The sequence below is a fragment of the Microcaecilia unicolor genome, chromosome 1 (genome assembly GCF_901765095.1).
Source record: "Microcaecilia unicolor chromosome 1, aMicUni1.1, whole genome shotgun sequence".
Taxonomy (NCBI): Eukaryota; Metazoa; Chordata; class Amphibia; order Gymnophiona; family Siphonopidae; genus Microcaecilia; species Microcaecilia unicolor.
In genome coordinates this window covers 736,412,117-736,428,399 of record NC_044031.1, presented here as the reverse complement: position 1 = coordinate 736,428,399, position 16,283 = coordinate 736,412,117, and the positions used below count along the sequence as shown (strand labels likewise).

General features: G+C 47.4%; 1 protein-coding gene across 2 annotated transcripts in view; it reads left to right on the top strand.

Moving 5' to 3' along the window:
* WDR93 (WD repeat domain 93) overlaps positions 1–16,283 on the top strand; it is a 132,589-nt gene that overhangs the window by 29,232 nt on the left and 87,074 nt on the right. For both annotated transcript variants that reach the window (XM_030189687.1, XM_030189686.1), the window contains exon 5: positions 2,025–2,103. In XM_030189687.1, the coding sequence (XP_030045547.1) occupies positions 2,025–2,103 (79 nt within the window). The remainder of the gene's footprint in view (positions 1–2,024; positions 2,104–16,283) is intronic.

Here is a 16,283-nt window from a genome sequence, read left to right as displayed (position 1 = left end):
ATAATGTTAAATATTTTTTGAGGGGCATGTTGGGTAAGAGAGTGGGCATTCCTGCTCTAATTAGTTGGCGCATCTACATTATCATATGCTAATTGGTTAGTGCACAGATAACACAGGAGCTCTTACCGCCTATAAAATAGGAGGCGGAAGTGCTTTCATGATAATTTTTTTAAATGGCTAAACACTAATGGCAACATTAGCGCATGAACTATAGTACAAATTGGGAAAACAGTCTCCTCTAAAGGTACACCCTATAAACATAGACTGTTGGAAACTGATAATACTGTAAGCATAAACAACCCGTGTGTAGGAGGAAATCCTCAAGAAGCACCTTTTCCTACTCACAAGGCAGGCAAAAAGGGCTAGGGCTTCTTCATCATTGGAAAAACCTCCTGGGGTTCAAAGTATCTAACATTTCAACGTTCTTAGCTCGCACCTTCTTTGAACTTATTCAGATATTAAGAACAGAGGTACTTAGCTTAACTGAAAAACCCTCAGTCTCTTCTAAGGCTCCTTCGTTACTCAGACCATGGTCATTAGTGCATGGCCATTAATGGAACAAATAGAAAATCAGAAAATTAGGCCATGGTAAAAATGGCTTTAACATGTAGGAAAGACTTGCATAAGGGTGTGATAAGGCCTATTTTTACTGCAGTTTAGTAAAAGGCCCCTGTAAATTGCATCTCTATCCCACCCGTGTCATAAAAAAATACAAATGTGCAATATGGATATATAAGTTACAGGCAGAATGCTTTACTTTGCTACAGTGCAGTAACTATAGAAAGTCTGCACCTATGAGAAGGCAAGTGGTGCGATGATAGTTCTCTACTCAGCCAGGCACTATATTTAAGACTGACGTTAACTGAGCACTTCTTAAACATTAGTATTATATTTGTATAATTTATAGTTCTTGTTTAGCAGTTAAATGTTTATATTATTTTATTGATTTATTTAATTTATTGTTTACAATACCTAATTTTAAGTTAAGTACTAGAGAGGTATCACTGATTTATTATCATTTCTCCTACAGTGTTTTGTTTTATTCATTAAACAACAGGTCTAGACCAAAATGTCTAGCTTATAGCCCTGGATGTTTTTGTTTTGTTCCATATGGCAGAAAAATGTCCAAGTGTTAGAAACACCCAGATCCCACCCTTAATATGCCCCTGACATGCCCTCTTGTGATTTGAATGCACTTCTGATGGATTTCATGGAAAACATCTAAAAATTGCTTTTGAAAATACCAATTTGGACATTTTTGTGAGAAAAACATCCAAATGCAGATTTATGCCACTTTTGGACGTTTTTATCTTTTGAAAATGAGCCCCAAAGAAACCTTAAACAAATGATCTGTAAAATACTCAGATGTAAAAACATTTTGTTGCAAAATTTTTGATGTGTGCTTGCAAGAAAAATGTCCACTGAAATGCCTTATCAATTTGTATTCTGTAATGTGGGACAGGAAACTTGCTGAGTTTGGATTTAAGAAGGCCCCTTTGTACGAAGCTGTGCTAATTGCACAGTAATTGCCAAAATTATTATGTGGTAACTGCAAAACCTCTGCGTAACTGTTGGGAGCATTCTTAGCATTCCACTGTTCAGTTAACATAGAGAAAATGTTATCATGTATTAATTGCACGGCAGATAACACAATGTGGTTAACTATTTCTCTTGAGGTGGCATCAACTGGTCCATGTTATCTGCCATGTTATCAATTTAATGCACAGTAACGACCTCTGTGTTAACTGTAAGGCACAGTCCTCGCCTGTTTTTTGCCCCTTTCTGTGTTAGCTGTAGGAATTACCATGCACTAACTTAAGGTGTTTATCAAAAATATAATTTCTGTATTAAGCAGCTAGCACAGCTTAGTAAATAAGGGCCACAATTAAGAATCCAATGGAAAGGGTGCATAGACTTTCTTTGGCATGTGAGTCTGAACTAACCTCTCCCCTGTTTAGTATGGTCACTTCCTTGTGCTGTATTTTCTAATTCCTCTTCGAGTTACATCATTCATTGTTTTGCAGGAAGATATAAGCAAGCGAACCATTTGCATGAAGTTGGGATTCTCCCAAGGGGGAGATTACGCCGGGGTCCTTCTGCAAGGCAAGTCATGCAGCTAGGTTACTTGAATGGAGACTTTTAACGTGTATAATTTAAGATTTTTTTCAACACAAAAACAAATGTTTTAGTAAATTAAAAGCCTCATTTTACATAGGGTGTCTAGGTCAGGTAATCATATGTCCAGGTTGGGGCATTCACAATTTCCAGCCTAGTTTACAAAAAGCCCACTGTTTGCAGAACCATATGTAAAATATATGTCTAGGGCCCTGATGGCGAACCTATGACACGCGTGTCAGCACTGACACGCTTAGCCATTTTTGATGACACGCGGCGCCGCCGCAGTGTGGTCCGCCCTCGCTCCCGGAAACTAACCTTAAAGCCTCCTTTCACGTCGCAGCAAGCAGCAGCAGGGCAGGCCACTCCTTCCTTCCGTGTCCCGCCCTCGCCTGACGTAACGTCCGCGAGGGCAGAGCACAGAAGGAAGGAGGAGAGGTCTGCCCTGCTGCTGCTTGCTGCGACGTGAAAGGAGGCTTTAAGGTTAGTTCTGGGCCCGGTATCAGGTGGAGGGGGGGGGCCCAGCGACCTCGGGTGGGCAGCGATCTCGGGTAGGGGGGGCCCGGGGGCGGCCCTAGTAGATTTTTCTCGAAGTGACACACCACCCGAGTTATGCTCGGTTTTTTCGCGAATTTTGACACACCAAGCTCAAAAGGTTGCCCATCACTGGTCTAGGGCAATAGGAAATACACATGCATTTCTCTATATGGCCAGTGGGAGGAATCATTGTATAAAATTACTTACTTCATCACTTATTTGTATAAGTATTAACGTTTTCATATGTGTACTTTTCTGGTCTTTTATACGTGTGAGCGGCCAATTATGGAGCCAAGCTTCTAAAAGCAGATTTTTTACATTTCTGATATTCATTCTTCTAAAGGAGAGGGAGGACATCAGTAATGTACATGTATTGATCACCGGATCTCTCACAGCGCACAGCTGTCCCAAGTCCACAACATTAATATGTTTTTCAGCCATCTGTCATTCCCATCTCCATCCTACCAAATTTTTATTCCAAAATATTAATATCACATCACATAAAGAAACCTTTATCATAAAATTATTAAAAAAATTACATCATTAATAAAATATCAAAACGGGAACTTAGCTGCAGGACGGATGTAGTGCTAATTCAGATATCACCTCCAAACGCCCACAATCTCTCAATGGCGTTTCAGCTGAGAAAGCCTGCTTCCAGGACTACACCACAACCTAGAACCACTGATATCTAGTATAGAAACAGAAAACATTAATCAAGGTCGGCAATCACCAAAGAAACAATAAAAATGATTAAAAATTACTAACCAGTTTACCTTCAATCTTCATCGAGCACAAGTGCTTCAAAATGAGAACTGCACTGTACAAATCTGCAAGGCAGGCATGACTTTAAAGAGGAACACACACTTGAGTTTAACCAATCACACTAAAGAAATAGAGCATGTGATATAATGAAAATCCATCGAACACACCTTACCATTCAGTAGCTTTATTCATCCCCAAAGGTTCAAAACTTGACAGTTTAAAGAGAAGCATTAATATCTCCTCCCCGAATAGGGGTAGGCACAGAAAAGTTAAACAGTGTTGCACCATCGGGGCATTTAAATCCTGACATTGAAGCCTGCTGCGATGCTCAATCATTCTAACTTTCAATGGGCGCATAGTTTTCCTTATATAAATTAAATGGCATGGGCACCACACCACATCAATGACCCGTGATGTCTGGCAAGAAGATGAAAAATGCAGCATAAGAGCAAATCCATTAAGAATTAAAGCTCACCCTGAAAAACAGGAGCTGCAAATGCTACAGTGATTACAGGGAAAATGACCACATGATGTATTGATTACAGGCGCAGCCTCTAAAGGTGGCAATCCCTCAAATTTTTGCCCCGAGTAAAAGCAAAAAGCAGGGGGTCCTGTAAACAGCTGTGTAGTTGTAAAACATGCCAATAATGTAACACTACTGAGTACTGAACGCAGTTTGTGTACCGCAAAAGAATAAGGGAGCACAAGTAATACTGTTGGTAGGCGGATGATTTGAGGGCAAAAGTAAATAAGTTCTTTCAGCTCTTTGAGCAGGGACTGTCTTTTTGTGTATGGTGTACAGTGTTGCGTATGCCTTGTAGCGCTATAGAAATGTTAAATAGTAGTAGTAGTAACTTGCTCATTGATATGCTTTTTTCAAGATGGTATAAGGGTAAACATGATCCAAAAAATGTTCAAACAACGAAGCGGCTTGGAGCTTAAACTCATGGACTGAGGAGCATATACGTCTTAAACGTAAAAACTGTCCGTAAGGAGAATACCCTTTGTCACCAGGGAGAGCGCTCCCGGTACAATCAAGAAACAAATGTCCACCAGCAACTTCAATTTTAAGGCTTTTATTCCATGCAGGTTTCTAGTAGACCTGATACACGGTTCCAACAGCAGCATTCACCTTTAATCTTAAGCACATGTAAGCCACCTGAAAGTGTGTGGCAAATAGTCCCCTTTAAGCAGTAGGCTGTCAGCACCTACCAGGATTCAATACAGGCTCACAGTCAGCTTCAGTCTGGGCTCTTTATCCAGTGCACAATAAACAGTAGTTCAATTCCCAAGACAAACAGTTCAATCAGTTCATCATCCCAGTTAAATCACAAAGCAGCCTTTACTTTCAGGAGGTTTCAATACTTTAGGGACTTCCTCACACCCAAGGGATTTCAGCCTACTTCAGTACTTTAGGGACCGCTCTTGCCCAAGGATTTACAGCCTGCAACTGCTTCTCTCCTCCTGAACTGAACTCCTCTGGGACTCCGTCCCACCTGCCTAATCAATCCCTGGCTTCTGCTCTCACAACCAATCATTCTCCTTCCACTAGCTTCCCTCACACCCATACCAGCTGAGGTAAGCATTAGACTAATGAGGATCTCCTGCACACAGGGTTTCCTATCTCTCTTTCTCCGAGGACAAGCAGGCTGCTTGTTCTCACGACTGGGTTGACGTCCACGGCAGCCCCCACCAACCGGAACAAAAACTTTGCGGGCGGTCCCGCACGCAGGGCACGCCCACTGCGCATGCGCGGCCGTCTTCCCGCCCGTGTGCGACCGTTCCCGCTCAGTTTTTTTCGATTCTGTGCTGGAGAGAGATGTGTTACCGTCTCTCTCTTGGTCAGCCCCGGAAGCCGGATTCTTTGATCATGCGCGTTCGCGCTTCTTTTCTTTATTTTCTGTGTTTAAAAAAAAAAAAGAAAGAAGTTCGTTTGTTCCCTCGTCGTCTTAGCCGCGGGGGCGCCTTGTTGCGGCCTTGTGGCAGCGCGGTCGTTTCTTTTTCGGGTGTGCTTTTCACCGCCACCATCGACGACTTTGACTTCGCCGACGCGATTTTTCCGTCGATGTCCTCGAAGGTCCCAAGTGGATTCAAAAAGTGTGGTCGGTGCGGCCGGCAGATCTCGCAAACCGATACCCACGCTTGGTGCCTCCAGTGCCTTGGCCCGGAGCATAATACCAAGACGTGCGCCTTGTGTCTCGGCTTGCGGAAGCGGACACAGGTGGCGAGGCAAGTTCGTCGGGACCAACTTTTTGGAACTTGCGCCGGCCCTTCGACGGCATCGGTACCGGTACCGATGTCGACAAAATCGGCACCGACGATGGCATCGACCCCAGGAGCACAGGTACCGTTGGCCTGCCGGGGGTGAGCGGCCGCGCGGGCAGTCGGCCCCGGCCACTCCCTCTACCCAGGGCCATCGGGACCGAACCCTGTCAGACCCGATCCCTCAAGGCCGGGGGGGGGGTTCTACCTCCTCTTCATCTCTGCCACCGAGCGCCGATGATGGGCACCGAAAGAAGACCAAGAAACATCGTCATCGGTCACCCACGGCTCACGGGACTACTAGCTCCGGCGCCTCCAGAGATGACTCGACGCTGAGGCAGTGCCGAGAGGAGCGTTCCCCCTCGGTCGAAGAGGTGTCACTGCGTCCATCCATGGGTGCTTCGGTACCGTCTCCTGGACCTGAGCAGCTTCCGGCACCGGTACCCGCACCGGCCCCCCTGCCTTTCCCGACAGCGGGCCTTGACGAGTGCCTCCGAGCCATCCTTCCGGGGATTCTGGAAGGGCTGATGCGCCAGGCCTTGCCGGCACCGGGGGTGCTTGCGCCCCCGGCGCCGTTGATGGAGGCGCCGGCGTGCTCTAGCCCAATGCCGAGGCCTCCGACACCGACGCCACTTGCGGTACTGGTGTCGACCGCCACGCAGGTAGAATCCCCGTCGACGTCAATGGAGGGAGCTTCATCCCCGCTGGCACGGGAGTCCACTGCTCGACGCCATCATCGAGGACATGGTTCCTCGCAGTCGAGAAGGGCCCGGTTCAGGTCTGAGCTGCAAGAGCTCATGTCCGACACCGAGGAAGAGGCCTCATGGGGGGAGGAAGAGGACCCCAGATATTTCTCCTCAGAGGAGTCTGAGGGCCTTCCCTCCGACCCCACTCCTTCACCGGAGAGGAAGCTCTCGCCCCCTAAGAGCCTCTCCTTTGCCTCCTTCGTCAGGGATATGTCTATATGCATTCCCTTCCCCGTGGTCTCTGTGGATGAGCCGAGGGCTGAGATGCTCGAGGTCCTTGACTATCCATCACCACCTAGAGAGTCTTCCATGGTACCGTTGCACAATGTCCTCAAGGAGACACTGCTTCGGAACTGGCTGAAGCCATTATCTAACCCCACCATTCCCAAGAAAGCGGAGTCCCAATACAGAATCCACTCTGACCCAGAGTTAATGCGGCCCCAATTGCCTCATGACTCGGCGGTCGTGGACTGCTCTCAAGAGGGCACGGAGTTCGAGGGATACCGCCTCGGCGCCCCTGGGTCGGGAGTCTCGCACTCTGGACTCGTTTGGGAGGAAGGCCTACCAATCTTCCATGCTCATGACCCGCATCCAGTTATACCAGCTCTACACGAGCATTCACATGCGGAACAATGTGAAGCAACTGGCGGACCTGGTCGATAAGCTCCCCCCGGAGCAGTCCAGGCCTTTTCAGGAGGTGGTCAGGCAGCTGAAGGCGTGTAGAAAGTTCCTGTCCAGGGGTATCTATGACACCTGTGATGTGGCATCTTGAGCTGCGGCCCAAGGTATAGTGATGCGCAGACTCTCCTGGCTGCGTGCCTCTGACCTGGACAACCGCACCCAGCAACGACTGGCGGATGTCCCTTGCTGGGGGGATAATATTTTTGGCGAGAAGGTACAAGTGGGAAACCGCCCTCGACAAGCTCTCCCACCGGGCGCCTTCAGCATCCACCTCTGCAGGTGGACGTTTTTCCCGGGCCAGGCAGGCTGCGCCCTACGCCTACAACAAGCGTAGGTACACCCAGCCGGCCCGAAGGCCTTCTCAGGCACAGGGACAGTCCCAGCGCACTCGTTCCCGTCAACAGCGTGCGCCTAAGCAGCCCCCTGCGCCTCCACAGCAAAAGCCGGAGACGGGCTTTTGACTGGATCCATGGAAACATAGCCGCCATCAAAGTGTCCGTACCGGACGACCTGCCGGTCAGGGGGAGGTTGAAAGCTTTTCACCAAAGGTGGCCTCTGATAACCTCCGACCAGTGGGTTCTCCAAATAGTGCGGTGCGGATACGCCCTGAATTTGGCCTCCACTCCACCAAATTGCCCACCGGGAGCCCAATCCTTCAGCTCCCATCACAAGCAGGTACTTGCAGAGGAACTCTCTGCCCTTCTCAGCGCCAATGCGGTCGAGCCCGTACCACCCGGGCAGGAAGGGCAGGGATTCTATTCCAGGTACTTCCTTGTGGAAAAGAAAACAGGGGGGATGCGCCCCATCCTAGACCTGAGAGGCCTGAACAAATACCTGGTCAAAGAGAAGTTCAGGATGCTTTCCTTGGGCACCCTTCTACCAATGATTCAGAAAGACGATTGGCTTTGTTCCCTGGATTTAAAGGACGCTTACACTCACATCCCGATACTGCCAGCTCACAGACAGTATCTCAGATTCCGCCTGGGGACATAGCACTTTCAGTATTGTGTGCTGCCCTTTGGGCTCGCCTATGCCCCACGGGTGTTCACGAAGTGCCTCGTGGTGGTCGCGGCGTATCTACGCAAGCTGGGAGTGCACGTGTTCCCGTATCTCGACGATTGGCTGGTCAAGAACACCTCGGAGGCAGGAGCTCTCCGGTCCATGCAGTGCACTATTCACCTCCTGGAGCTGCTGGGGTTTGTGATAAATTACCCAAAGTCCCATCTCCAACCAGTCCAATCTCTGGAATTCATAGGAGCTCTGCTGAATTCACAGACGGCTCAGGCCTTTCTTCCTGAGGCGAGGGCCCACAACCTCCTGTCCCTCGCTTCCCAGACCAGAGCGTCTCAGTAGGTCACAGCTCAGCAGATGTTGAGACTCCTGGGTCATATGGCCTCTACAGTTCATGTGACTCCCATGGCTCGTCTTCACATGAGATCTGCTCAATGGACCCTAGCTTCCCAGTGGTGCCAAGCCACCGGGAATCTAGAAGATGTCATCCGCCTGTCCCTCAGTTGCCGCAATTCGCTGCACTGGTGGACATTTCGGACCAATCTGACCCTGGGACGTCCATTCCAAATTCCGCAGCCCACGAAGGTGCTGACGACGGATGCATCTCGCCTGGGGTGGGGAGCTCATGTCGATGGCCAGGAACAGGATCTGCAGATCAACCTCCTGGAGCTCCGAGCGGTCTGGAACGCACTGAAGGCCTTCAGAGATCGGCTGTCCTACCAAATCATCCAAATTCGGACAATCAGGTTGCAATGTATTACATCAACAAGTAGGGGGGTACCGGATCTCGCCCCCTGTGTCAGGAAGCCGTCGGGATGTGGCGTTGGGCCTGCCAGTTCGGCATGCTTTTCCAGGCCACATACCTGGCAGGCGTAAACAACTGTCTGGCCAACAGACTGAGCAGAGTCATGCAACCGCACGAGTGGTCGCTCAGTTCCAGAGTGGTATGCAAGATCTTCCGAGAGTGGGGCACTCCCTCGGTGGACCTTTTCGCCTCTCAGACCAACCACAAGTTGCCTCTGTTCTGTTCCAGACTACAGGCACACGGCAGACTAGCGTCCTTGCTCCCTGACTTGCTGGATGGCCTCATGCAATGGTGTGCATCGACACCGGGGGTGCCTGTGCCTACCCTTCCTCCCGTTGCAGACCCGCTTGGCCCTCAGACTGCGGTGCAGCCTCCGACACTGATGTTGCATGCAGTCTTGCCACCCAAGCCGGCACTTCCTAGATGGTGGAGGAAGCTTTGCTGGAGTCAAGGCGGGAAACGACTTCTCGTTGCCATTCTCGAGGACGTGGTTTCTCCACGTTGAGGCAGATTCGGTCTCAAAACTCCCATCAGGAGGTATTGTCTGACACTGAAGAGGAGCGCTCATGGAATTCAGAGGAGGATCCACAGTACTTTTCCTCGGATGAGTTTTATGGAATTCCTTCTGAACCGTCCCTTCCATATGAAAGGAGAAATTCTCCTCCAGAGAGCCTTTCAATTTCTATCTTTTGTTAAGGAAATGGCTGATGCCATTACATTTCCTTAGGAAGTGGATGATGAGCCCAGGGCCAAGATTCTCAAGGTCCTAGACTACACATCTCCTCCTAAGGAGGGAGAAGCCCTCGTCAGGAACTGGGAGTCCCCTCTGTCAGTCCCTGTCATGCCCAAGAAGATTGACACCCAGTAACGGATCCACAATGCGCCTGGTTTTGATAGGCCTCAGTTGCCTCACAATTCCATGGTGTTGGAATCCGCTCTCAAAAGAGCCAGGAGTTCCAGGGACTATGCCTCGGCACCCCCAGGCACAGAAGCTAGAATCCTGGATTATTTTGGAAGAAAGATGTACCAGGCTGCTCATTTCCCGAATACAATCATACCAGCTCTTCACAAGCATCCATTTGCGAAACTTGGTGTGCAAGTTGACCGACCTGGCTGAGATGCTCCCTCTGGAGCAGGCCAAGTTACTTTGCCAGTTGGTCAAGCAGCAAAAGGTGTGTCGAAAGTTCTTGACAAGGGGTACTTACGACACTTTTGATGTGGCATCCAGGATCTCTGCTCAAAGTATAGTAATGCTCAGACTCTCATGGCTGCGTGTTTCTGACTTGGAACATTCTGTTCAGCAGAGGTTGATGGATTTCCCATGCTGGGGGGGATAACCTTTTTGGAGAGAAGGTTGAGGAGGTCGCAGACCAAATCAAAAAGCACACTGATACCATCTCTTCTCTCTCCCGCTGGGCACCTTCTGCATCAGCTTCCTCAGCTAGGAGGAATTTTGGCAAGCCAAGGAGGAGTTCCTATTACTATCTGAGGCATAGATACAACCCTTCAGCTTGTCAGTCTACTCAGGCTCAATCCCAGTGTGCTCGTTCACGTCAACAGTGTGAGCCAAAGGCCCCTGCTGCTCCCTAGGCAAAGCAAGGGATGAGATTTTGACTTTCTCCAGCAGAGCATAGATGCAGTAAAAGTGTCCGTCCCAGATGACTTGCTGGTCAGGGGAGATTCAAGCTTTTTCATGAAAGGTGGCCTCTTATAGCCTTCAACCGGTGGGTTCTTCAAATAGTCTGTCTTGGATACGCCCTCAATTGGTATCTCAAACCTCCAAATTGCTCACCGAGAGCTCATTCGTTCAGCTCTCAGCACAGGCAGGTATTTGCAGAGGAACTCTTAGCCCTTCTGAAGGCCCATGCAGTCAAGCCCGTTCCACCAGGGGAAGGACAGTAATTCTATTCCAGGTACCTTGTGCAAAAGAAAATGGGGGGGGGGGGGGGGGGGGGGGGGGGTGCGTCCCATTATAGACCTAAGGGCCCTGAACAAATTTCTAGTCCGAGAGGATGGTTTCCCTGGACATCCTTCTCCCAATGATTCAGAAAAATGATTGGCTATGCTCTCTGGATTTAAAGGATGCATATACTCACATCCAGATATTTCCAGCACACTGAAAATATCTTCAGTTTTGGCTGAGAACACATCACTTTCAGTACCGCGTCTTGCCTTTGTTTTCGGGTCTTCACCAAATATCTAGCGGTAGTTGCAGCATCACTATGCACACTGGGAGTCCATGTTTTCCCATATCCCGACGATTGCTGGTGAAGAGAAGCACCCTCGGAGGAGGGTGCTTAGGAGTCCATGACTATTCAAGTGCTCAAGCTACTATGGTTCCTTTTAAACTACCCCATCCCATCTCCGCCCTGTCTAGTGATTGGAGTTCATAGGAGCCCTTCTCGATACTCAGATAGTTCGAGCCTACCTCCCAGAGATGAGAACGGACAATCTAGTTGCACTCGAGTCGAAGGCATCCAGGAAAGACTCTACTAAGAGGTGCTATTCTTTCAAATGGAAAAGGTTTGTTGTCTGGTGTGAGAGCAAGGTCCTAGGTCCCCTTGCTTGCCCTACACAGACCCTGCTTGAATACCTTCTACACCTATCAGAGTCTGGTCTCAAGTCCAACTCCATAAGAGTGCACCTTAGTGCAATTAGTGCTTATCATCAGTGTGTAGAAGGTAAGCCCATCTCTGGACAACCTCTAGTTCGCTTTATAAGAGGTTTGCTTTTATCAAAGCCCCCTGTCAAACCTCCACCAGTGTCATGGGATCTCATTGTCATTCTCACTCAGCTGATGAAAGCTTATTTTGAGCCACTGAATTCTTGCCATCTGAAGTACTTGACCTGGAAGGTCACTTTCTTGGTGGCTGTTACTTCAGCTTGCAGGGTCAGTGAGCTTCAGGCCTTAGTAGTGGATGCACCTTATACTAAGTTTCATCACAACAGAGTAGTCCTCCGCATGCACCCTAAGTTCCTACCGAAAGTGGTGTCGGAGTTCTATCTGAACCAGTCCATTGTCTTGCCAACATTCTTTTCCTGACCTCATGGACATCCTGGCGAAAGCAGCCTGCACACCTTGGATTGTTAGAGAGCGTTGGCCTACTACATGGAGTGGACAAGGCTCTTCAGACAGTCTGCCCAGTTTTTTGTTTCTTTTGATCCCAACAGGATGGGGGGGGGGGGGGGGGGGCACCATCGGGAAATGCACCATTTCTAATTGGCTGGCAGATTGCATTTCCTTCACTTATGTCCAGGCTGGGCTTGCCGTAAAGGGTCATGTCACGGCTCAGGGTCATGTCATGGCTCGTAGTGTCAGAGCCATGGCTGTGTCGGTAGCCCACTTGCGGTCAGCCTCCATTGAAGACATTTGCAAGGTTGCAACGTGGTCTTCAGTCCACACATTTACTTCACACTACTGCTTTGAGCAGAATACCTGGCAGACAATGTTGCAGAATCTGTTTGGGGTCTAGAATCCAACTCCACCCTCCTAGGCCCATTTTATTCTAGAACAAAAGAACGTAAGAGTAGCCATACTGGGTCAGAAAAATGGTCCATCTAGCTCAATATCCTGTTTTCCAAATAGTGGCCAAGCCGGGTCACTAGTACCTGGCAGAAACCCAAATCGTGGCAACACTCCATACTCCAAATCCCAGGGCAAGCAGTTGCTTCCTATGTCTGTGTCACGATGATGACTGTTTCCTTGTCTGTTCTCACCTTGCCCTCTGGTGGCCAGAACCGGTGGCTGCTATGGACTGTCACACGTTCCAGACTTCAGCCCAGTTCGGTCCGGATCTTCCGGGCTGCCAGACTTGCTTTTCTTGTTTGTGCCTGAAAGGCACCCGTAGCTGCCTTGTGATTCCTGCAGCTTGAACTTCAGCAGCTGATGGGCTTTATTAATCACCTGGAAATTTCTGTATTGGCCTTTGCATCGTCTAAGGTCCCTGGTTTGTTGGTGCTTTGTTGCACTTCTGCATAGTCTGGTTTCTTGTCCGGTTCTAGTGTATAGTTTAGCTTAGGTTTATTGCTTATTTCCTAGTCTTGTTTCTGGTCTGTATTCCTGGTCTAGTTTCTGTTTGTTTGTGTGTCTCTCTCTTATTGGCTGCGTGGCAGCTTTCAGTCTTTACTCTTTTCTGTCTGTGTTCTTGCTTAGTGGCTGCTCTGCAGCTTTCAGTCCTGATTCTTGTCTGTCAGTGTATTTCAGTGGCTGCTTGGCAGCTTTCAGTTCCTGTCCTTTAGCTTGTCCATTTCCTGCCTAGTGTAGTATTGTCTGTCTGTGAGTCCTAGCCCAGTTTCCTGCCTTGCTGCCCATGTATATTCCTTTCCCTTCTGACCCTCAGTCCCTGTTCAGCCTAGTTGGTATCCAGTTCCTGCCCTGTCCGGTATGTCCTGCCGGCCGCCTGCACCCAGGGGCTCAACTCCTGGGGAAGGGTGGTCAAGTGCAGGTGAAGTCTAGCTGTTTCTGTCAGAGTTCTGCCTTGTCTCTGGTGTAGGGTGGTTTTGCCTGCCACTGCCGCTCCTCGGCAATGGTCCAAGGGCTCACAAACCTAGTTTCTGCCTTGAAAGCATAACAGTCTGCCTCAATAGCAGATTATGGACTTTTCCTCCAGGAACTTTAAACCCAGATATGCTGACCGCTGTTACCATATCCTCTGGCAAAGAGTTCCAGAGCTTAACTATTCGCTGAGTTAAAAAATATTTCCTCCTATTTGTTTTAAAAGTATTTCCATGTAACTTCCTCGTGGGTCCCCTAGTCTTTGTACTTTTTGAATGAATAAAATATCGATTTACTTCTACTCGTTCTACACCACTCAGGATTTTGTAGACCTTAGTCATATCTCCCCTCATCCATCTCTTTTCCAAGCTGAAGAAACCTAACCTCTCTCTGTTCCAGGCTGCACTCTCATTCAGATTGTATACAGTTTCAGGTTAATCCGTGTTATGTCTTTGCCATTGCAAGGCCCAGTTGACCAATGTTTGTTGTTTTTGATGAGCCAGGATGCTAGGGATTCCTCACTTGTGAGAATTACTAAGCCTGCTTGTTCTTGGAGAAAGCGCAGATACTTACCTGTAGCAGGTGTTATCTGAGGACAGCAGGCTTTATATTCTCACAGTCCTTCCCACCTTCCCTTGGAGTTGTCTTCTTTGTAGTTTTTTGCTTTATTTTTTGCTATAGTATTAAACTGAGGAGACCGCGTTCTCACAGCGGGTGGGAATACATTTGTGCATGCGAGGTGGAGCATGTCTTGTGCTCCAGAAAGCTCTCATTAGACTTTTGTAAATTCTGGGCGAATTGGCGTCACTCACTTATGAGAATATAAAGCCTGCTGTCCTCAGAGAACACCTGCTATAGGTAAGTATCTGTACTATGCAAACTTTCAATATGAGCAATAACCATTAGTGTAGTGTCAGTGGGTGAAGAACAGGAATCCAATTTATTCCTGAAATCTGTTGAATCTTTGATGTAAGATAGCAAACCTGGTACAAAATCTCATTAAAAGTGTCCACATAGATGGAAAATGTTTCTAAAAGGGACTCTTTCGATGAAAATTAGGGTGGCCTGGTGGGTTTATTAAACTTCTGTGTGTCTTGGGAAGAATGTAGAGGACTGGCATCACAGGAGCATCAACACGCAAAAAACAATATTCTTGAGTGGTAATATAAGAATGAGCAAGACCTTCAGACAACAAGGCATCCACCTGTTGTTTAACTTGCAACATAGAATCTGAATCAACTTCTTGGTAAAACGATGCATCAGAGAATTGTTGGTCCACTTCCCCAACGTAGGTGTCATAATCCATCAGTATGATAGACCCACTCTTATCTGCTGGCTTCACAGTAAGTTCCCTATTAGTTCTTAGTCCTTGAAGGGAAGTATGTTCCACCCGTGAAAGATTTTGAAACAAGGGAGGTTCATCCTCAATGTTATTGACAGCCCGAATAACCAATCATTGGAAAACTTCAACTGAAGGGTCCACTGTGCCTGGAGGCACCCAGTGGGATGGACCACAAACATATTCTTCAGAGCCTGGATGAGCATCAAAGAATATCTTCAAATGTAAATTTTGAAAAAAATCTTTGCAAAGACTCAAAAATGGAGAAACAATCAAATTTGACCATCAGTTCAAAGGTTAACCCTTTCTGGAGAACACTTAATTGGGCATTCGTCAAAGCATGTCTTAAAATATTAATCATTGCATGATGTTGCTGGGAGCACATTAATGGTCAGGGTGGACAGGATTGTCCACTCTGATAGTGTCTGCCCTCCTGCACCATTTGTTGTTGTTGAAATTGGGGACGTCTCCGAGATCTGGATTGATACTCTAAAAAAATCTTGTTTTCCACGGTCAATCTTTCTTTTTAATGATCCCTCATCATCACTGGAATTACTATCAGAAGTCACTTTCTTGTTCTTCACAAATGTCTTATGAGTCTTAGTCCAATTATAAACCTTGTCTTGGAGATAATTCCGCTCATCCCAAGCAAATTTAGTTAATTTAGATTTTTTAATAGTCTCTCTAAATTCTTGCAATTTGGAGTTCATCTCAGCTATACAATTAGCAGTATCTGTAGGGTTGCCTGTCGTAGAAATTGTGGATAAGGTCTTGTCTATCTTGACTTTAAGACTCTGAAAAGTCAGTTGCACCTGTTTAACAATAAGTATCAAGTCATTAGAACATTTATGTAAAATCTTATACCACTTTTGTATAAAAGAGACATACCTAAATCTTCACTACCCAAGCAGCAAAGGCCTCAAATTCAAATCAACGTATGCATCCAGCTGTTCCTATTTAAGCGCACAACTATGGAACGCTCTGCCAAAAATAGTAAAAACAACGTACGACCACCTCAATTTCCGGAAAGAACTAAAATCAAACCTGTTCGGGAAGGCATATCCCACCGATCCAACATAAAAGACTGACTACCTGCAACACAACAAAACTAAAGATCGTATTGGACACAACCAATTCCTCATTCCTCCCTAAGTTCCCCATTATATCAACCATATATGAACCCTATTCTAACGCAATAACACCTTGTATTTGTTCATACCAGAACTGGCGAACGCCACTACGGTACTCTGTAAGCCACATTGAGCCTGCAAATAGGTGGGAAAATGTGGGATACAAATGTAATAAATAAATAAAATATAAATGTGTTTTTTTAATGACCCAAAGTCCATGAGGGCTGTTTAGCCCGTAAATATTCAATCAAAGTTGTTCAATGTAATTCTGTACCAACGAACCTCTTCTGAAGTCTCTCCAGAGTTAATCAAAGATCCTGCCCCCGGTTCACAAGTCAGTTTCTCAGACAACCACTTTGATTGACTATTTATGGGCTAAACGTATCCCTAGTGGACT